General features: G+C 41.4%; 1 protein-coding gene across 1 annotated transcript in view; it reads left to right on the forward strand.

Moving 5' to 3' along the window:
- The window catches only part of GUCA1C (guanylate cyclase activator 1C), a 213781-nt gene extending 196327 nt beyond the window's left edge, over window positions 1–17454 (forward strand). Inside the window, exons 3-4 of the mRNA XM_075853478.1 lie at window positions 12926–13013; window positions 16853–17454. Coding sequence (XP_075709593.1) covers window positions 12926–13013; window positions 16853–16986 — 222 coding nt within the window. The 3' untranslated portion in view covers window positions 16987–17454. The remainder of the gene's footprint in view (window positions 1–12925; window positions 13014–16852) is intronic.
- Window positions 17455–23962: the final 6508 nt, after the last annotated feature.

The following is a 23962-nucleotide window of genomic DNA, read 5'->3' on the forward strand; positions in this document are numbered from 1 at the left end:
CCCTTACAGAGACAAAAAAACGCATTCAGCTCACCGCATGCAGTTTTCAAACGCAACCAAGCCGCAAAAAAACTGCGTCATCGACGCACCATGTGGCCTTACACTTATGCCCCAGACTTTCTGGAGTGATACACATTTGTGTCGCTGTGTGGTTTTTAACACACCTAAATGAAGTGGAGAATAGGTAAAGTGTAGGGAAGTGGACACCAAAGGGCTAATTTATAAAGCTTTCTACCCAAGAAAACTGGAAAAAGAGCCCAAATTTTGGCCTATTTGCATCACCCTCACCACTTTTGTGGGAAAGGGGCGTGGCTTTGAGTAAATTGGACGTGGCCAGATCGACAAATTTATTATAATTTAAGCAAGAAAACCGGCGTAAATTAAAATGGAAATCTACACCAGCTCCATTAGACAGTTAAATAAAAAAAAATAATTAAAACATATATTATACTCACCTCTTTTCCCCTCTAGGTCCGCTCATCACTCCAGTGTGGTTCATACAATGTAATGATGCTGGGTAGCATCAGGACGCTGTATGCGATGCAGCACTGATGAGATTGAAATGATCCGTCGCTCTGCATCAGGACCTTGTATGAGCCACACTAGAAAGTTATGTTCACATGCAGAGTAAACACTACAGATTTTCCGCAACGGATATTATAGCGGAAATTCCGCAGCGTATTACAGTAGCAGCAGAGTGGATGAGATTTGAATAAATCTCTGCCACACACAGCGGAAAAAATTCGCAATTCAGAAACCGTTCATACATTGACCTGCGGTGCGGTTTTCTAGTTTCAATTTACGCTTTGGAATCGCTGCTTTTCTATTGCAGATTTTCCCCCATTTAATTCAATAGGTAGTTAATAGCCACAACAAATAGCAAATGTTGCGATTTTTGCATCAGAAAAGCTGCGATTCCGTCACAAAAATTGCAATTCAGAAAAAAAATGCTTTTTTTTGGTTCAAAATGAATAAAATGGTATACACTTACTACCCGGGTGTTGTCATAGCGACACTTTCTACTGTTCTCTGTCCAGGCCAGCCTCCTGGCATAACGTGTCACACCATGTGATTGCTGCAGTGGTCACATGGGGTGCAGCAAACAGGAATGGACAAGGAGGCAGCACTTCCAAAAATATAACAGCCTTTAATCACCCATGCAACGTTTCAGTCCACCAAGACCTTTCTCAAGCATAGTGAACACATCAAAACACAAGTATTTAAGGACTCAAGTAAAAAACACTATATATGCATATAAAATATTACAAATAGTTCATCTAAAATTACAGACATGAATAAGGGTGAAAAATGTGTATATACATACAGTGAAGGAAATAAGTATTTGATCCCTTGCTGATTTTGTAAGTTTGCCCACTGTCAAAGACATGAACAGTCTAGACTTTTTAGGCTAGGTTAATTTTACCAGTGAGAAATAGATTATATAAAAAAAAAAAAAAGAAAATCACATTGTCAAAATTATATATATTTATTTGCATTGTGCACAGAGAAATAAGTATTTGATCCCTTTGGCAAACAAGACTTAATACTTGGTGGCAAAACCCTTGTTGGCAAGCAGAGCAGTCAGATGTTTTTTGTAGTTGAATGATGAGGTTTGCACACATGTTAGATGGAATTTTGGCCCACTCCTCTTTGCAGATCATCTGTAAATCATTAAGATTTCGAGGCTGTCGCTTTGCAACTCGGATCTTTAGCTCCCTCCATAAGTTTTCGATGGGATTAAGGTCTGGAGACTGGCTAGGCCACTCCATGACCTTAATGTGCTTCTTTTTGAGCCACTCCTTTGTTGCCTTGGCTGTATGTTTCGGGTCATTGTCGTGCTGGAAGACCCAGCCACGAGCCATTTTTAATGTCCTGGTGGAGGGAAGGAGGTTGTCACTCAGGAATTGATGGTACATGGCTCCATCCATTCTCCCATTGATGCGGTGAAGTAGTCCTGTGCCCTTAGCAGAGAAACACCCCCAAAACATAATGTTTCCACCTCCATGCTTGACAGTGGGGACGGTGTTCTTTGGGTCATAGGCAGCATTTCTCTTCCTCCAAACACGGCGAGTAGAGTTAATGCCAAAGAGCTCAATTTTAGTCTCATCTGACCACAGCACCTTCTCCCAATCACTCTCAGAATCATCCAGATGTTCATTTGCAAACTTCAGACGGGCCTGTACATGTGCCTTCTTGAGCAGGGGGACCTTGCGGGCACTGCAGGATTTTAATCCATTACGGCGTAATGTGTTACCAATGGTTTTCTTGGTGACTGTGGTCCCAGCTGCCTTGAGATCATTAACAAGTTCCCCCCGTGTAGTTTTCGGCTGAGCTCTCACCTTCCTCAGGATCAAGGATACCCCAAGAGGTGAGATTTTGCATGGAGCCCCAGATCGATGTCGATTGACAGTCATTTTGTATGTCTTCCATTTTCTTACTATTGCACCAACAGTTGTCTCCTTCTCACCCAGCGTCTTACTTATGGTTTTGTAGCCCATTCCAGTCTTGTCCCTGACATCCTTAGAAAGCTCTTTGGTCTTGCCCATGTTGTAGAGGTTAGAGTCAGACTGATTAATTGAGTCTGTGGACAGGAGTCTTTTATACAGGTGACCATTTAAGACAGCTGTCTTTAATGCAGGCACCAAGTTGATTTGGAGCGTGTAACTGGTCTGGAGGAGGCTGAACTCTTAATGGTTAGTAGGGGATCAAATACTTATTTCTCTGTGCACAATGCACTGGTAAAATTAACCTAGCCTAAAAATTCTAGACTGTTCATGTCTTTGACAGTGGGCAAACTTACAAAATCAGCAAGGGATCAAATACTTATTTCCTTCACTGTACAGTATAATAGGGGACTGGTACAGACAATAAGCAGTCCAAATCTCAATAGTGGATTCATTATTGATAAATCACCCAGGTGTATATATTAAAAAATTACATACTATCATCTGTAGACAGCGGATGGACATGCTCCTCATGTGGTTTCGGAGTCCCTGTAACCAAACTGCGCATGTCTCACATGTGCATAGAGAGACACGTCTAATCAGTTAGTATATCCCGAAATCCCACGAGATTAGGCTATGTGGTTCCCGCGCATGCGCAGTCAGTCACTAACTCTCGTGGCGACCATCTTGGAAGATGGCAAGGGGATAATCAAAGTGTAGACAGCTCGTTGTCCCTGATTGGCTGCAACGCAACGATCAAGGGAACCCACTAGAGTATCAGTTTTACACTATAGAGAAAAAGGGGAGGAGGATCCAAAAAGGGACAGAACAATAGGAATATTGACAAATCCCACCACTACACTACGTGACACTAAGTCGAAGGATGATGCATACAATCTGATGTGTAAACATCCAGATAGATGCATCAGTCATAATGTGGAGATATAATCATATCCTAATGTATCAATGCAATACTGAAATATTGTCCCCAAACATTTTTTGTCAATAAATAACAATGGGATAGTGTAGATAGACTTCTCTCCAAAATGCTGTCACACTTCCTAGAGGAAAAAACACACTGAATTATAGACAATGTAGTGAATCTGCTCTGTATGGACGGATATATCAGGGCACCAAAAAACAGAGGAGATAGTCCAATCCGCAAAATGTCCCTGCAAATGACAATGACAGAAATCCCTACGGGATCCGGCTGAGGTGAGTGGATGCGAGTGGTCCTGAGGAGGAGGCTGGGACCAGCGCTCGCCGACTCGTGGCTGTGGTTGTCAGGAGGAGATTGGAGCTGATTACCCGCAGCCGCTGAGATTACAGTATCCCCCCCTCTTACGCCCCCTCTTCTTGGGACCAGAATGAGAGAGAATCTTTTTCAGAAGAGTAGGGGAATTGAGGTTCTCCTCTGGCTCCCAGGACCTCTCCTCAGGACCAAACCCCCTCCAATCCACCAAATAAATAGTTTTTCCTCTCACTTTCTTGGTGTCCAAGATCTCCTTAACCTCAAAGGTGTCCGAAGGGCCGCTGGAGGCACCCGCAGGACTAGGAGTCTTGGTATAGCGGTTCAGAACCACCGGTTTCAGGAGGGAGACATGGAAGGAGTTGGGGATCCTGAGGGTAGGAGGCAGCTGAAGCTTGTAGGCGACAGGGTTGTTCTGCTGCAAGATCTCGAATGGTCCGAGGAACCTGGGAGCAAATTTGCACAAATGCACCCTTAGTCGGATATTCCTAGAAGACAGCCAGACCTTTGTGCCAGGAAGAAACTGAGGAGGTTCTCTTCTCCTTGTGTCAGCCTTCTGTTTCATGCGGTCGACTGCCATTAGGATGGAGAATCGAGTCTGCTGCCAGATCTGCAGGAAGTCTCTAAAAGCGGAGTCAGCCACTGGTACCTTGGAAGTATCGGGCACCGGGAGAGGAATTCGTGGATGCTGGCCATAGACAATGAAGACCGGTGTATTCCTTGTAGACTCGCTGGTGTGATTATTGTAGGAATATACAGCCCATGGGAGCAACTGCACCCAGACATCATGCTACTTGGAGATGAAGTGGCGTAGGTAGTTCTCCAAGATCTGATTGATCCTCTCGACCTGACCATTGGACTGAGGATGGTAGGCTGAGGAAAAGTCCAACTTCACACCGAGGAGTCCGCAGAGGTCTCTCCAGAACTTCGAGGTAAACTGAACCCCCGATCAGACACAATATGCTGCGGCAAGCCGTGCAGGTGGAAGATGTGTTAGATGAACAGCTTCGCCAGCTGAGGAGCAGAAGGAAGACCGGTCAGAGGAACGAAGTGGGCCATCTTCGAAAATCGGTCCACCACCACCCAGACAGCACTGCATCCAGTAGAGAGAGGCAGGTCCGTAATAAAGTCCATAGCTATATGCTGCCAGGGAGCATTGGGCACAGGCCACGGCTGGAGCAGACCAGCAGGTCTGGTCTGGAGTGAGCGCCTTGTTGGCTGAAAAAAACAGAACAGGAAGAAACGAAGTCCATAATGTCCTTGGGCAGCGTGGGCCACCAGAAATTATGAGCAATCAAATCCCGGGTCTTACGGACCCCCGCGTGACTTGCCAGTCTAGAGGAGTGTCCCTAGCGGAGGATTCTTACATGATCAGCCAGGCACACAAAAGTCCTCCCTAGAGGAATGTCCCCAACTTGCAGGGGATTGACAGAGAGAATGCAAGACGGATCAATAATGTTCTGTGGAATCTCCATGGTGCCTTCCGTCTCGAAAGACCTGGACAAGGCAACGGCCCTCACATTCTTGTCGGCCGAGCGATAATGGAGCTCAAACTAGAACCTGGTAAAGAACATTGACCACCTGGCCTGACGAGGGTTCAGCCATCGGGCCATCTGGAGGTAGGTCAGATTCTTGTGGTCTGTAAAAATTAGGATCGGATGAGCTGCCCCCTCTAGTAGAGGTCTTCACTCTTCACGAGCCAATTTGATGGCCAGTAACTCCCGATCCCCAATCGAGTAGTTGCGTTCTACGGAAGAGAAGAGCTTAGAGAAATATCCACATACCCTTGACTTGCCCTTGGGACCTCTCTGGAACAGGAGTGCACCAGCACCGACAGAGGATGCGTCCACCTCCAACGAGAACTACAGAGAGACATCCGGATGATGGAGGATAGAGGCTGACATGAAGGCACTCCTCAGGCTATTGAATGCGGATTCTGCCTCGGGAGTCCACACCTTGGCGTTCATACCCTTCTTAGTGACGTTAGAGATGGGGGAAGTCAGTGAGAAGTTTGGAATAAAAACTGCTGTATGGCCCTCAAGCCTTGAGGGCGTGGTCATTCCAGGACAGACTTTACCTTCTCAGGATCCATCTCGAGACCTCGATTCGAGACGATGTAGCTCAGGAAGGGTAGAGAATCTCTGTCAAACACGTACTTCTCCAACTTGGCGTACAGACGATTCTCCCTTAACCATAGCAGAACTTGACGGACATGTCTCTGATGCGTCATAGGATCTGGAGAAAAAAACCAAGATGTCATCAAGGTAGACTACTACACAAACATAGAGGAGGTCACGGAAAATGTCATTAACAAACTCCTGGAAGACTTTGGGAGCATTACACAGGCTGAATGGCATACAGAGGGACCCTCACCATGGCAACAGAGAACAGTATCAACTTTTTTTTCACCTGTTTTCCACAGCAGACATTCCGCCTGAAAAACTGCACCAAAATTTGGGGCGGTTTTTCAGGCAGGATTCCTTGAGGGTTCCAGAACAGATACGCTGCATACTTTTATGCAGCGTATGCTCCCTGTGTGAACATGACCGAATGATGAAGGGACTCGGAGAGGGAGAAAAGGAGTGGTTAGTATGTTTTTTTCATGGGCATCATGGGGCATCGCTGCGCACGACTCTGCCGAAAGATGGTTTTGCCTTTTAATAAATGTGTCGGAGTTAAACCGGATAAAACGCCAGTCTTAATAAATTGCCCCGAAACCGTTTCATGTTTTAGCAATGTGCAAGGCATTCAGTTGTGTTATTCATGGACACAGCTTTGGACACTCTGGATTGGTATTTATTGAATTATTTATTGCATCTTGAAAACAATACATATAAGGTATACATTAGAACACTTGTTGGAGAATTTATCAACTTTCTATGCCAGTTTTCTAGCGTGAAAAAAATATGAAATGGCTCCAAATTCGCAAAAAAAATTGTGCCTTTTGAGCCCTTCTGCCTCTCTCAGTATGTTTACAAACAGTGGGTGTGGCTTAACAGAAGGGGGGGCCACATACAGAGAAAAACACTTTAATGTATGCATTTATTATAATTTGGCTTAAATTATAGCGGAAATCTACTCCAACTGCTGGCTGGCATAGATTTCACTTAGTGGTGCACGTACAGTCGAAGATGCAATAAAATTAATAAGAGGCATTCGCCTTCTAATAAATTTGTCATATTTTACTCCAGTGGAGTGGAGATGCTGCGTGTTTGGGCCATAGACTTAAACGGAGAGCATAAATTCTGCACTAAAATATGCAAGTTGAGTTTTGTTGTTGTTTGTACAGTAAGTGCACGTATAGTTTGCTACTTTTAATGCTTTACGCTAAAACTACAGGTGGAATTGGTGTGTAAAATCTTATTTCTGCAGTTAAATTTTTTTCCCAGCAATATGAGCAACCAAACCACACTAGCTGTGACTGATTTACCTTTTATTTTTGAGATTCTGCTACAGATTTTCTGTTGTAGAAAATCTGTAGCGTATCCTGCCTGTGGGTGCATACCCTTAAAGGGAATGTGTTGCCAGAAAAACATGTTTGTTTTTTTTAAATTAAACATTTAGTGTGTAGGTGATTAAACATTGTTAAAAAAAATTTTATTTTTTTCACGAGTCAGGAAATATTATAAATTAGATTCTAATTTATAATATTTCCCATTGCTGGTCACTAGATGGAGCTATTCCCAAAATTGCAGCATTGCAAAATTGGGTAAAAAGCCCTCGCTCTAGTGAGCTCTCAGCATCCCCCCCTCCTTTATCCTGGCTAGTGCCGGGATAAACGAGGGGTTTGAACGGTGTATCCTCCTACACTGTGTCGCCATTTTTTGAGCTAACACACAGTGTAGTAGGTTTACATACAGTAGTAAACGTACACAAACACGAACATACATTGAAATCTCTTACCTGCTCCTGCCGCCGCGGCTCCCTCTGGCCCGTCCGCTCCGTCTGCTGCCGCTGGTCCAAGTGCACAAGTCCGGAAGCCGCGACCGGAAGTAGTAATCTTACTGTCCGGCCGCGACTTCCGGTCCACAGGAAAATGGCGCCGACGGCACCAATTTCAAATTGGACTGTGTGGGAGCGGCGCATGCGCAGTTCCCACACAGACGGCGTACACAGAAGTGGATGGGACGGGAGCCGTTCGCAGTCCCTATGGGACTGTGGCTGCCGTATTCCATGTCTGTATGTGTCGTTAATCGACACATACAGAAATGGAACAAAAAATGGCAGCCCCCATAGGGAAGAAAAAGTGTAAAAATAAGAAAAAGTAAAACACAAACACACAAATAAATATAAACGTTTTTAATAAAGCACTAACATCTTTAACATATGAAAACATTTTTTGTGATGACACTGTTCCTTTAAAGGGGTTGTCCAGCCATAAAAAAATGTATGGTCTATTCTCGGGATAGGCCATCAATATCTGATAGGTGGGGGTCTGACTCCCGGCACCCATGCAATTCAGCTCTTTGGAAGGGGCCACAGCACTCATAGGAGTGCTGCCTCCCCTTTCATACTACAGATTTTCCGCAATGGATTTAATTGCGGAAAGCAGTATAATACAGTAGCAGCAGAGTGGAAGAGATTTGAACAAATCTCATCCACACGCTGCGTAAATAATGAGCGGAAAAATGCATCAGAAATTGACCTGCAGTGCATTTATTTAATCAGCAGCATGTCAATTGTATTTGCATAATCGCAGCTTTGGTGTTGCAGGTTTTCCTCCAATTCAAAGGGGAGGTAAAACCTTCAACAAATAGCAGATGTTGCATTTTTTGCAGCGGAAAAGCTGTGATTCTGCCGCAAAAAAAGGCAACTCTGAAAAAATTAAAATTTTATAATTACCCAGAACTTCGTCCAGGTGGGCCTCCTGGGATGACGTTTTATCCCATGTGACCGCTGCAGCTAATCACAGGGCTAAAACGTAATCCCAGGAGGCCGGGCTGCAGGACGTCAGAAAGTTTGTATGTGTTTTTTTATTTTTAAGTGCAGTTTTCCACAGCGGACATTCTGGCCGAAAAACCGCACCACAATTTGGTGCGTTTTTTTGTCAGGAATTCCCTGCGGCCACCGGGGCTGATACGTAAACCACCCCTTTAAGCTTTGTTTTTGTGTGACAAGTTACATAGTTACATAGTTACATAGTTAGTACGGTTGAAAAAAGACACGTCCATCAAGTTCAACCAAGGGATGGGAAAAGGGAAGGTAAAAATTTCTACACATAGGAGCTAATATTTTTTTGTTATAGGAAATGATCTAAGCCTTTTTAAAGCCATCTACTGTCCCTGCTGTGACCAGCTCCTGCGGTAGACTATTCCTTAGATTCACAGTTCTCACAGTAAAGAAGGCTTGTCGCCTCTGCAGGTTGAACCTTTTTTTCTCCAGACGGAGGGAGTGCCCCCTTGTTTTTTGAGGGGGTTTTACATGGAACAGGATTTCACCATATTTTTTTGTATGTGCCATTAATATATTTATATCAATTAATCATGTCCCCCCTTAGTCGTCTTTTTTTCAAGACTAAATAGGTTTCATTCTTTTAATCTTTCCTCATAACTTAGATTCTCCATGCCCCTTATTAGTTTCGTATATAGTAACTCCAGGGCATCCTTTCTATGAACTGGAGCCCAGAACTGAACTGCATATTCTAGATGAGGCCTCACTAATGCTTTGTAAAGTGGTAATATTACATCCCTGTCCCGCGAGTCCATGCCTCTTTTAATACACGACAATATCTTGCTGGCCTAAAGTTGTACTTTATGTAGGTGCCATTTTTTTTACATATATATTAGTTGTTTTATTTGGGCAAAAATGCAGAAAAAAAAAACATTCCGCTGCAGTTTTTTTTTTGTTTTGTTTTTTTACAGCAAACACCAATCAGCATTTATAAAGCAATTTATTGTACAAGTTGTTAGTCATGACAATACCAAATATGTATATATTATTTAATGTTTTAAGACTTATAGTAGTTTGTTTATTGTAAAAAATGCATTTGTGTGTTGTTGTTTTTTTACCAATTTAGGCCTCATGCACACGACCATAAATTTTATCCCGATAAACGACTGACCAATTAATTTCTATCGGCCACGGACACCTTCCCATATATTTATGAGTGTGTGTCCGGGCCGTAGAAATGACCAGCAAAAAAAATAGGACATGCCCTATTTTTTGCATTTACGGTCCATTCTCCTATACTTATTACTCTGAGCACAGTCTGCAAATGCAGGCGGCCCGTCCATGCAGTATTTACTGACCGTAAATACTGCACGGTCGTGTGCATGAGGCCTTATTTTGGACGGAATTTTTCCTTTATTCATTTTACTTTTCTTTTTTTTAATCCCATACACTATAATGTACAGATGAAGCCGTCTTTATCTTGACTTTTAACGCATTAAATAAACAGTGGCAAGATCCTTTATCTTGACTTTTCGATGGCTATAATTGCGATTTTTGTGGTGGGAAAGCTGTGATTCCACTGCAAAAATCGTAAATCTGGAGAAAAAACGTTTTCTTGTTTAAACTTAATTAAAACATATATACATACTTCCCTGGCATTGCCATAGCGACAGCTCCTTGCTCTCCCGGCTGTTCTTTATGCTGCTTGCCTCCTGGGATGCCGTTTTATCCCATGTGATTGCTGCAGCCAGGGGCGTAGCTAAAGGCTCATGAGCCCTGGTGCAAAAGTTCTTCTTGGGCCCCCCAAATTTCTTCTCATGGTCGATGGTCCGCAGCTTTCAGCTGCATCAATGGGTCTCCTAAGTGACTCAATTATGCAACACTAGCAGCCAGGGGCGTCACTAAGGTCTTAAAATATCAGGGGCAATATATATATATATACATATATATAGATATATATATATATATATATATGAGACAGCATATCTATAGCACTACGACCCTATAGATATTGATAAGATTAGATACATTGACTCAGCAGACAGTATCACACATGATAGGCTTAGATACAGGGCCCATTCGCTGACATTGCGGCTCCAGCGCTGGACCCCGGAAACGTAAGTATAAGAATTGTTTTGCTTTTTTATGTGTTACAAATTCTTTTTGGGTTTGTGTTTTTTCACAGGTTCGGATGTTGGACTACTTCAGATGTTGGACTACTTTGATGGTGCCTTTTTTTATTCTCAATAAAATGGTTAATGAGGGTTCTGTGGTTTTTTTTTATTTCAATAAAATATTTTTTCTGTATATTTGTATTTTTTTTAAACTTTATTACTACCGCCTTCGAAATTGTGGCCCCCACACAACCCTCATTAACCATTTTATTAAAAATAAAAAAATCGGTCATCGAAGTAGTCCTCGAATCCGACGTAGTCCAATGACCGAACCTGCAAAAAAACACAAGCAAACAAAAAAAACATTAGTAACACACATTGTAAGCTTAGATACAGGGTCCAGCAGACAGGATCACACATGGGCCATGTATCTAAGCCTACCATATGGTTGGCTTAGATACAGTGCCTAGCAGACACCCGCCGGGACCCCGGCTAATCAGCTATTTTGAAGGGGGAGCAGTGCCGATTCTGTGAATCGCCGACACACCGCGATTGGATAAGAGATAGATATGAGAGATAGATAGATAGATAGATAGATAGATAGATAGATAGATAGATAGATAGATAGATAGATAGATAGATAGATAGATAGACTTTGTCTGTTATGCTAAACAGTCAGCGCTGAAGTGTGACTGCTCAGCATGACAGACATACACAGTGAAGGGGTTAATAGCTGCATTACTAGCAGCTACTTACATACATCGGGTGTGGGGTCAGAGAGCAGCAGGAGTCAGGATTCCTGGGAGGAGCAGACATGCACACGATCTTCTTGCTGTAGCCATTCCTTTCCCTCTGCACAGGCCACGAGGAAGAGGGAAACAGCTAGAAGCGAGCTGATTGGGTGGACAGCACAGTGGGCGGGCAAGAGTCTTCCCCCTCCGTGCAATAACTATTTCACCGCCGAGCTGCCACCAATGCTTTAAAATACATTACTGGGTCTCTTTTGTACCCCAACAGGGACCCAGCAATGCAGAGGAATCATTGTAGCACTACTGTGCTACTGTGGTGAGGGGGGCCTGCGGGCCCCCCCTAGCTGGGGGCCTGGTCGCAGTTGCGACGGCTGCGACCTCTATAGCTACGCCACTGGCTGCAGCCAATTACAGGCTGTAGCGGCCAAATGGGCTGCAGCGTCCTCCTAGGAGGCCGGGCTGCACAAAGAACAGAGGAACACTTTGCTATGGCAACGCCAGTGAGGGTATATATTGTTATTTTTTTGTTTTGTTTTCTGCTTTGTATTCTGTAGCAGTGATTCTGGATGAAAATCTGCACTACAATTCGGTGTGCTTTTTTTGGACAGAATCCCCTGTGGGTTTCTGGTTGGATATGATGTGTACATTTACGCAGCGTATCCGACCTGTGTGAACACACCCTTAAAATGTTTTGGGACTATGGTACAAAACATCAATTACCTGAGCAAATCCATACAAACATGGAGAGTGCATACTTAATATAGATTTCCAGTTCACTGGTCAGATATAAACCCATGATCCTAGTGTTGCCTATCATCACTGGTATCTATTACATACTTAAGAACATGAGAATGCAAAATCACAGGATATACATAAGGCTATGTTCACATCTGCGTCGACTACGGTATTCATCCCGTCAAAACGACGGAACCCTTGCACAACGGAGACGAACTGAAACCATTGGCACCAGATCTGTCTCCATTGAAAGCAATGGTGATGAAAACGGAAACCTTTGGTTTCAGTTTGTGTCAGTCTGGGCTCCGTTCCAACGGAAAGTCGTAACTGAGCCCTGACGCAGATGTGAACGAAGCCTAAGCCCTAGCATTGTTCCACACAAAAAACTCCCTTTTAATCAAAGTTTGCATAAACCCCACGTCTTTGGTGGCTCGGCTCGCAGAACAGTGTCATGAAATACAGCATTGTGTTGTATTGTGCCAATACAATATTAAAAGTAGTAAGTAAAAGGCAATAAAAGCTTTACTTTAGTAATTTTTATTTTATTAATCACAGAGAGGAAAATACATGCGTATTATCTCCAGGTTTTTCCAAAATGAAAATTATGGTGCCAGAGTTTAAATTATTAGATTGTATTATTATTGCATTGCCTATGTATTATTAATGCACTGTGTTATTGATTAACTAAATCATACTATTGCAACAAATTTTTGGTTTTAAATATGGTGATAATTTTATTTCTAGGCAGTTCAAGCTATAAATGGTCACCAGGGGATAACTCCAGAAGACTTCACATCAATGTTATTCCAAAAAATTGATGTAAATGGAGATGGTATGTTTGTCTACAATGCACAGTTTTTCTTTTTCAAGGGTTATTAGCGCTAAAGTGACTTTAGGAATTAGAAAAAAGGTATTTTTCAGGAAACGGCTCCACTCTTTTCCTGTGTCTAGTAATAGGGCTTACTCAAAGCCAAGAATGGGCAGGCACACCGCCTATCTATGGAGTGCAAATTCTATGTCCTAAAATAAACGACAAACTACCAGGGAAAGTAGGGCAAAAAAATTGACATGCACCTCCAAAATCGTATAAAATCAGTAACAACATTTTTTTATTGACACCAAAAAGGAGAGGACAAACAAGTTTAAAACATTGTATACAAAAATTCAAACAGTGATCCATAATAAGATACACTGTAAAGTGCGCAAGACCCCTAAACTAGATCAGACCTTCCGTACAAATGAATGGCCCTAATAAGGATCCCACTTCAATACATGTGGTAATTCCTAACATAGGATAAGATGAATAAATGTCACAAACAATGCAAAAAGGCACATACCTAAAACATCATAAGTCTAAGATAATAGATACAAGCCAGATGGGCGCACAATTAAAAAACAAAGACCAGCCCCACACGTATCGCCAGGAGAAACCTAGCTTCCGCAGGGATCAAGTGTGAAGTGGGATCCTTATTAGGGCCATTCATGTGTCTGTCAGGTCTGATCTAGTTTAAGGGTCGTGCCCACTTTACGATGTATCTTATTATGGATCACTGTTTGAATTTTTGTATACAATGTTTTTAACTGGTTTGTCCTCCCCTTTTTGGTGTCAATAAAAAATGGCATTACTGTTTTTGATACAATTTTGGTGCCGCATGTCAATTTTTTTTCTCTGGTAGTTTTAGTATTAGGGCTTGTCCACATGTAACGGAATTGCTGCGAATTTTCCATCTGAAATTGCGTACGGCAAATACGCAGCAGAATACAGTAGCAGCAAAGTGGGGGGATTTAAAAAATCTCATCCACACGCTGAGTAAAGCTTCCGAGCAGAAATTCACCTGTGGTGTGTATTTTTCATACCGCAGCATGTCAATTCCTGTTGTGGAAAGTGGACAGAATTGCCGTAAAAAAGGCTGGAAATGGTGAAGTTTTTCCACAGCAGAGTTTCTGCGGAACAGCTGCAGAAATTTTCTGCAGCAATTCTGTTACGTGTGGACAAGCCCTTGCAGTACAGCACCATTCAAGAGGACAATGGACAAGAGTGGCATACTTTAAAAATAAAATAAAATGCAGAGCACTTAAAAGACGTATTCATTAGCAAGTCCGAACGTCAGAGGAGTAATTTAATTAAAAGACAGACCCTTTAGACTAATTTTATGCGCAAGATTTCAATGTGTTTTTTGGCACTTTTTTGGACGAGAGTCAGATGTTAGTTAAAAGTCTATAGTAAAATATGAAAATGCATACATATATCACAGGCATTTTTATCAGAGCATGCACTATGTATGGGGTTATTTCTGCAGTTTTTCTTCATAGGCTTAAATGTAACATCAGAAATGCCAGTTAAAACGCATGTACAAAGTTTCTTCAAATGCATTTTAAATTGCTGACAAAAAAACTGTGAAGGAGGCTTAAAGAGGCTCTGTCTCCAGTGTCATACTTTCCCATCTCCTACCTAATCTAATAGGCGCTGTGTTGTAGATAACTACTGTGTTGTTGATTTTTTTTTTAAAAACAAAAACGTTTATTAGTGACAAAGTTATGAGCATTTTAACATTTCCGCAAATTTTTTGTAAAGGAACTGCTGGATGAAGGGACGGCGCAGCGTGATCTCGCAAGATCATGTTGTGCTGTGACTAAAGCTGGGCATGAATGAAGAGAAGTGTATGATGCTGATTAGTCAGTGTTATACATTTTTCTTTACAATGCCCACTTGGTTAAAAAAAACAAAACGCCCAGTTGGGCTTTTACAAAAAATTTGCATAAATGTTAAAATGCTCATAACTTTGTCACTAATATGACACAGTAGTTATCTACAACACAGTGCCAATTAGATTAGGTAGGAGATAGGGAAGCATGAAACTGGTGACAGAGCCTCTTTAAACCCTGGAATCACACATGCAGTTTTTGTGGCAGTTTTTTCAATCAAACACAGATCTAAAAATAAGAAAAAGTATAAAGGAAAGACTAAATATGTCTTCTCTCTTTTGTATCCATTCCTGTGTTTGGCTTAAAACACTGCCACAAAAACCGCATGTGTGATTCCAGCCTTAGGCCAGGATCACACACATAGTTTTGATGCCGTTTTTGGCTCAGTTGTTTTAAGCAAAAGTCAGAAATAGATCCAAAAGGAGGAAAAGGTATAAAAAAAAGACGGACGCATCTCCTTTCTTTTCTGTCCACTCCTGACTTTGGCCCAAACATTGTTTGGTCATTTTTAATTATCTTCGCAACAATTCTTGATAAAATTATGTCTTTGCTACTGATAGAACATGCTGACAAAAAAAAAGGTGATCATCAGTTTCTGAGAGGCTACAGGTTATATTACACGGCCCAACGTGGGCCGTCTAAACGAGCGGCGATCAACAAGACAGGTCGTTGATTGGTGCTCGTTTGCTCCTTTCACAAGGAGCTAGTATGGGGACGCGAGCGCTCGTTACTCTGATGGCTCGTCCCCATAAATTTCTATCATGTTGGCAGCACATCTCCCTGTTTACACACGGAGATAAGCTGCCCACAACGATAATAGTTTCAGCATCTAAAATTATGCATTCAGCCGATGAATGAGCGTTTACACAGGGCAATTATCGGGAACGAGCGTTCTTCGAATACTCGTTTGCCCGACAATTGGCCGGTGTTTTAAGAGCCTTAATTTAAAGGTGCAAGCTAATGTGGCTTCACTTCCTGTTGTCACTTTTACGAAAATGGCTGCCACAACTGAATAGAAAAATGACACTCTCTCTGTAAGAAAGAAAGAAAGAAATAGAAGAGGCCTGAGTCCATAGTAAAGCAACTTGGGACCCCTGAAGGAGAAAACCAGTCACTGTTGTGTAGCTTCTTGAATGGTAAAGATGTTTAATAGACATAACACGATTGTAAGCAGAGAGGAGAACCATTGCTGCTACCCAGATTCAGGAGTGTCTGTAATCTAGAGTTTAGGACCTGTGGTCATCAGCGCTGTATGGTACTCTTGATGTTATAAGCAATCAAAGACTTATGTGAGATGAAGATTTGTCTTTTAAGGATTTTATTATTATAGTGCACAACCCATTTCAACACATTTCTACCAGTGTCTTCCTCAGGTACATAAAACAATACAACGTTAGGTTGAGTACCCAAAATAGTGGAAAATGCAACTTTTGGAGAACTAATCATAATGGGCCTCATTTATCAAAGTTGTCTGCACTGGGATTAGTTTCTATGGGCAACAATGCCACATTTTCTATTATCAGTTTTGATATATGAGGCCTTGCGGGGTTATTTACATATAGTTAAAACATATGCATATAAAATTTAACAAGATATTTTGTCTAAATAAAAAAATACAAAATTCAAGGATAAATCAATAAAAATGTTTATATGTGCTATTTTTCAATGTTTGTTATGGACATAATAAGATCCTACTCAATAGTAGGATGTTGCTTGGTAACTAGTGGACGTTTTCAAAATATGTCTAAATTTAAAAAAAAAAAACTTCCAAACTTTGGCTGTAATGCATGGCCAATTTTACTCAGAGCTGAAATCCTGAGGGCAGAGAACATGGATTGTTGTAACTTTTTTATCACGATGTAGGGCTTCCTGCTCAAATTTACCCTAAATATAAACATCACCTTCTATATCTGTGTAATACCTGCATTCTGCATATATTTTCATCTGCTGTCCTTTTGTTTTTAGGAGAGCTGACGTTAGAAGAGTTTATCGGTGGAATTGAAAAGGATCCAGAGCTTTTTGAAATCATTTCAAAAAGTTTTGACCTCTCTAATGTGTTGAAAACTATTCAGAATGGAAGACGGAGAAGTATGCCGTAAATGGAATGCCAGATCTCTGTCTTTATGTTACTGTTTTACTGATTTTTGGTGATCTATGCATAGATCGTTCAGAAATTATTTGCAAGGAGGATGGTTGTTGAATAAGGCTGAGTGAGCAAACCAGCAAATGCTTACTAAGAAATGAGCTTTATGCACTTTCCAAACATTGCCTTTAAAGAAGATTTAGATTATGTAATCTAACAAAACCATACCAGTCTTTACTAGACCAGAGAAAATAATCCCTCAGCTATTAATTGATTTAAATCCAGTTTAAATGAATTTAGAAGGAGATTGACTTCCATCTGGATTAGACAAGAATAGAGAAGATACTGTCTGACCTTTCAATGTAACTAACCACTACTTAAATTGGCTATAAAACAGCTCTGCTCTACCTTCGGACCCAAACAAAGGTTTTTGATAAGGTCATGATAATTCAAAAAAATCTTAAAAATGCTAAAGAGCAGAGGAATAAACCCTTTCTCATTATACACATTTGGCGTCAATTTTAAATGTATGTTACGGATTGACATTCATTCTCTTACATTTTACACAATTGTTGTCTGTATATATTGCATGCTTATATTTTTCTATAACTAAAAAAACTGTGAAGGTTTACAGATGTATTTGTTTTCCCTTGTAAGATTGTAAATTTTAACAACTATATGAAAAAAAACAACAAGCTTCCACTGATGATTTACATACCTAGAAAAAGGTGATGCTAATAATAATTATTACTACTACACAAAATATCAAACAGTAACAAAGACAAGCACAGAATGATTCTCATCATTTTCTTACATTCGCTTGATCAGAGTTCATTAATGCCAACATGTAGAGAGTACTATTTGCCTGGTTAATAAAGGTCATTGCCATGATCTCTCTGGAGCTTACACTATAGTAGCGTTTATGTAATCTTCTGAGCTTCGGATTAACACCCTATCCAGACAAAAGCCATGTAGCTAATAGAAGCCAATTTTCTTGTCTGTTAGACTACCCATGTGTGTCCCAATATCATAGGAGTTGTCCGGCTTTTATTTATTTTATTTATAGAATAGGACATCATACAGTTTTCGAATATACATGTGTTCGAAATTCTGCTCACATAAACTTTTCTTATCCCAGTGTAATACCTCTGCCTAAAAAAGACTGAATTGAATAAACATGGCGTCAGTTATGTGGCCCACCACCCACACATCATGTGACCACTGGCATTCAGGTAACATTGTCCTGGTATCTTACAGTTTAATATTATTTTACGGAGAGTATTTCTATAAACATGAGCGTCTCGTGTTTTGTCAGTTACTGTGTAGGAGCAGCTTTTTGTCTCCTCTGCGTTGTGTATTGTTTTTTCTAAACAGTTAACTTTTTTTTTAACATGGCAACATCATCTAGAGATAGGTGGCCATTTTTTTTACAATTAAATACACACACAGTGAATCAGTTGTTTATAATTGATCCACTATTAGGGCTTATTCAGACGAACGGGATATACGTCCGTGCAACGCGCGTGATTTTCACGCGCGTCGCACGGACCTATATTAGTCTATGGGGCCGTGCAGACATGTGCGTGATTTTTACGCAGCGTTGGTCCGCTGCGTAAAAGTCACGACATGTCCGTTCTTTGAGCATTTTTTGCGCATCACACACCCATTGAAGTCAATGTGTGAGTAAAAACCACGCATGTCACACGGAAGCACTTCCGTGCGAACAGCGTGATTCGCGCAACAGCTGTCAAAAGGATGAATGAAAACAGAAAAGCACCACGTTTTTCCTGTTTACAAACATCCAAATGTAGTGTCATAATGATGGCGGCTGCGCGAAAACCACGCAGCCACGCATCATACGGGGCTGACACACGGAGCTGTCAAGTGCCTTTTGCGCAGGAAAAGTATGATTTACTGTAATATAAATACATTTTTTAAAAAGCAGACAACTCCCTAAAGCATTGGGGCAGATTTACTAATGTGTATGCGCCTAGAATTTGTTGAAAAATGCAACACAATTTGGCACATTTCATTTTAGAACAGTTGTTTGTACCTCTCGACACACTGGCCTATAATGCGCCAAATATATGGCATAAAATTCTGTTGCAAATAAAGCCAAATCAAACGTGGTATAAGGAGGAGAAAAAGCGTCTAGCTAGATTCTCCACTTTGATCAATTCGGCGCATCTTTTGACTGCCTGGTCTGTTTACACTGTCAAAAACGTAGTAAATCTGCACCAAAAGTGTGTACATGTGCTTCTATGAGATCTAACATCTACTTTGTAAATGGTTTTTACTATACATAATATAAATGCTCGATACTGTTGTTTACATTGCCTCTTTTCCAATAAAGTTACATACATTTGTTCTGCATTATGTATTTAAAAAAATAAATAATACTATTAAATCTTCTTACTAGCTTGCAAGTAAATTTTTTGCTTACACACAACATACATATATTCAGCTATTTGTTTGCTTTTTGCAACCCATTCATAGAGTAAACACTGCGGCCGCTTTTTACTTTCCATGACTATCAAAATGGTAGCTGTGCAAGATTTAAGTGGTTTTACACTTTGGACAAACCCTTTTATCTTGAGCAGGTCCCCAGGACAATAAAACATATGCTTGTCTATGGGCAGCCGTTAAACAGTAACATTTTTATATCTGTACCTATTTTTTTGTTTATTGTATTTAGAACCCCCCCCCCCCATTATCTGTGTGAAATGGTCTGTTCACCCTAACTGACTGCCACATATTGGAGAAAGACCACTGCACATAGATAATGAAGGGGTTCTGACCAATATGTTAGGTTTTGAGCCTAAATGATATTACAAAATATAAAAAAGTTTTACTTCTTTATATAATTACCAAATATTGTATAAATAGTGATATAATTCTAGGAGATGTCCTACGGTATTGGTTTAGACCATACCTCTAGTGTTTCAGTATTTTAGCAATAATAATGATAAACTGTAATACCCTATTTAACAGGAAATCTACTTAACTGGTCGAGGATACAGGACGAGAATATTTGTCCTGAGCGGTGGGTGCTTGCCACATTAGGACTAGCATTCTCGTCCTGTGTGACACAGAATGTGTCTGCACGATCAGGATCGGGGCAACGGCTGTAATACACAGCCACATCCCCGCTCTAACGGCAGAGAGAAGAGAAACCTCTTCTCTCCGCTGTTAACCCCTTGAATGCCGCTATCAAAACTCATCACTGCATTCAAAGTGAATATGAGAAGGGGGATACCCCTGTGACGTGATCGAGGCCCATACCTTGTATGGCCAGACAGCCCAGGGTTGAACGACCCCAGGGCTGTCTGCCTATATTCCCTGTAAGGGCATATTGAGGTATGCCCTAACAGCTGCCTGTGTACAATCAGTAGACAGGCTAATCTACTGGCATATTGATATATACCAGTACATTAACCCCTTCTGGACACAGCCTGTTTTGGCCTTGGGAACGCTGCAAATTTTTCCAAATCTAACAAGTGTCACTATATTACAGTTGCATAAACTCCTAGTGCAATTTAATAACGGGCTAGATACTGCTATAGAGAAAGCATTCTCCCTTAACCGCTTCCTGACCGCCCACAGTAAATTCACGTCGGCACTTGCTGGGCTCTGTGCAGTGCCGACGTGAATTCACGGTGGATGTTAAAAGCGAGATCTGGGTGTCTCAGAATAGCGCTGACACCCGAATCTCGCTGCTGTCACCTGCCTCTGGTCCCAGAGACATGATCGGGACCTGATTTATTCAGGTCACAAACATGTGATGGTCATGATAATAAATCATGACCATCGCAGGGAAAGTTTGTTGTAGCAACAAACTTTCCGTCGTAACCTACACTGTCTCCCCTTTGCTGTTCTATCAGAGAGCAAACAGAGGAGAGACAGTGCCTCTAGTCCCGGAGACATGATCGGGACCTGATTGGTTCAGGTCCCGTTCATGTGATGGTCATGATAACCAATCATGGCCATCGCAGGGAAAGTTTGTTGTAGCAACAAACTTTCCCACGTAACCTACACTGCCTCCCCTCTGCTGCTCTATCAGAGAGCAAACAGAGGAGAGACAGTGCCTCTGCTCCTGGAGACATGATCGAGACCTGATTGGTTCAGGTCCTGGTCATGGTAACAAATCGTGGCCATCGCAGGGAAAGTTTGTTGTAGCAACAAACTTTCCCTGTAACCTACACTGTCTCCCCTCTGCTGTTCCGTCAGAGAGCAAACAGAGGAGAGACAGTGCCTCTGGTCCTGGAGACATGATCGGGACCTGATTGGTTCAGGTCCTGGTCATGGTAACAAATCATGGCCATCGCAGGGAAACAAACTTTCCCTGGGACCAAGTATATATAAACACTGTCTCTCCCCTGCTGCTCTGTCAGAGAGCAAACAGAGGAGACACAGTCTCAGATCTGTGAATATCACAGTATAAGACACAGTGAAAAAACACCACATAACAAATTCCCCCAATCCCAGTAATCTGCCTTGTTAGGTAGGATATAGGGTTAGGGTATAGTGCTAGGTTTTAGTATTAGGGTAGTTAGTAATAATAATTATTACGGTATAGTTAGTAATAATTTAGGGTGACGGTTAGGGTAGTATAAGTTATATTCGTAATCAATTTGATAGGAAGTGTTGTGCCAGTCAATTAATTTGTTGTGGCAATTCATTTGTTCTAATTAAATTAACGAACTTCATACCATTTACGTTTATATACCTTTACGAATAAAAATAAAAATATAAACGTAATAAAATGGCCCGTCAATTTTACTCTGCAGAGGAAGATTATGCCCTTTTATGCTCTGACAGTGAAGATAGTGTCTTGTCAGATGGCGAAGACTATTTTGAGGGTTTTGCTGTAGCGAAAGTGACAGCTCTGAGTCTAGCGGTCATTCTGGTTCATCCTCAAAAAATACAAGGACCAGTACAGGACAGATAGAGAGGGCTGTTGGAGAAACATCTCCAAATCAGGGCACGATGCCCAGTACAAGTGACATGCCTCATTTTAGCGAAGAGGCGCATGCCAACCTAGAAGAGAGTTTGCCACTAGATGTAGCATTTATGAGATGGGAGGCTTCAAATTCTGGTGCGCCATTCATCCCTGACTTTAATGCCACCCCAGGTACAAATGTGGAGGTGGAAGGTTTTGGTCCAATTAATTTTTTTTACTTATTTCTAACAAATGATTTGCTGGAACATATTGTTTTCCAAACTAATTTATATGCTTCCCAATTCATCTCTCAGAATCCCCGTTCATATTATGCCAGGCAAAATTCATGGAGGCCAACCGATATTGATGAAATGAAGAAATTTATAGGCCTCACATTTGCCATGGGGCTTGTTAAAAAACCGAGCATTCGATCATACTGGTCCACCCGTCCCGTTCTAACCACCACTGCCTTTTCTGCCATTCTTCCTAGAGCCCGTTATGAAATGTTCATGAGATTTTGGCATTTCAACGATAACAGTCAGTGCCTCCCTAGAAGTGCCCCAGATTATGACCGACTCTACAAAATCAGGCCCATCATCAAAGCGTTGTCAGACAAATTTTTATTACTTTACACCCCCACGCAAAACATTTCCATTGATGAGTCCCTAGTAAAATTCAAAGGGAGACTGCACTTCAAACAATTCATTCCATCGAAAGGTTTGGAATAAAGCTCTATAAAATGTGCGAGAGTTCAACAGGGTACACATCAGCTTTTCGCATTTATGAGGGAAAAGATAGCCAACTAAACCCACCAGGATGCCCCCCCCCCCCCCCCTATCTAGGGACAAGTGGAAAAATTGTTTGGGAGCTTATTACCCCATTTCTAGAAAAGGGCCATAACCTGTATGTGGACAACTACTACACAAGCATACCCCTTTTTAAAAGTTTGGTCGAACAGAACACAGGGGCTTGTGGGACCATTCGTAAAAACCGCCAGGGGTTTCCACAATCATTGGTGAATGAAAAGTACAAAAAGGGGCAGTCAGGCGGTGTTCGCAGCGGAGAGCTGCTTGCCCTAAAATACAAAGACAAAAAGGATATTTTTATCCTCAGCTCGATCCACACTGATGCAACAATGGATGTTGTAGAACGAGGTTCTACTACCCAAAAGCAAAAGGCAGTGTCAATCATTGATTACAACAAATACATGGGGGGAGTAGACCTTGCTGATCAGGTTCTACAGCCATACCAGGTATCAAGAAAATCCTATACCTGGTACAAAACAATAGTTATTTACCTATTTTAGGTTGCCACATACAACTCATTTGTGTTATACAAAAAGGCAGGAAATTCAAATACTTTTCTAGATTACCAGGAAATGGTCATTGAAGATCTTGTTTTAGCAAATGATGGCCCCTCTCATCCATTAGAATCTGAATCTGTCAAAAGACTCACTGAGCGACATTTTATTGCTGTAATTCCCTCAACTGAATCAAGAAAGTACCCCCAAAGAAGATGTTGTGTATGTACCAAGAAAGGAATGAGGTGTGATACCCGTTATTATTGCCCAGATTGCCCATCACTCCCAGCCTTGTGTCTCATTGACTGCTTTAAAATTTTCCACACAGAGCCACGTTTTTAAACTCTTTATTCATTTGTCCCATTTTAGACATTCAAGAATATAATTTAGTTTATCTTTAGTGTGCCAAAATTTTCTTGGATATTTTTGTTTTTGCCATTCTTGTCAAAAACCCATCTTCATAAATGAACCACTAGCCAAAGTATACCCAAAAATAAAAATGTACCTAAAGGGGTTGTCCGATGAAAAGAAAAACTATTTAGCATTTTGCTTTTGTGAAATAAATAAACTTTCTAATATACCAGAAGTGTGGAGCTGCGATTCTTGCTGGGATGCGTCAACACAATCTCCGGGAGAAGGAGCATCCCCCTCCTCTCTGTGTGTTGATAATGCGGATGAAGGGGCTGGCTGCCTGGCTCAATTCATCAGCTATCCAGCCCATTCCCCCTTAAGGCTTAGCTGATGAATTGAGCC

This window comes from Rhinoderma darwinii, chromosome 2 (genome assembly GCF_050947455.1).
Source record: "Rhinoderma darwinii isolate aRhiDar2 chromosome 2, aRhiDar2.hap1, whole genome shotgun sequence".
NCBI lineage: Eukaryota > Metazoa > Chordata > Amphibia > Anura > Rhinodermatidae > Rhinoderma > Rhinoderma darwinii.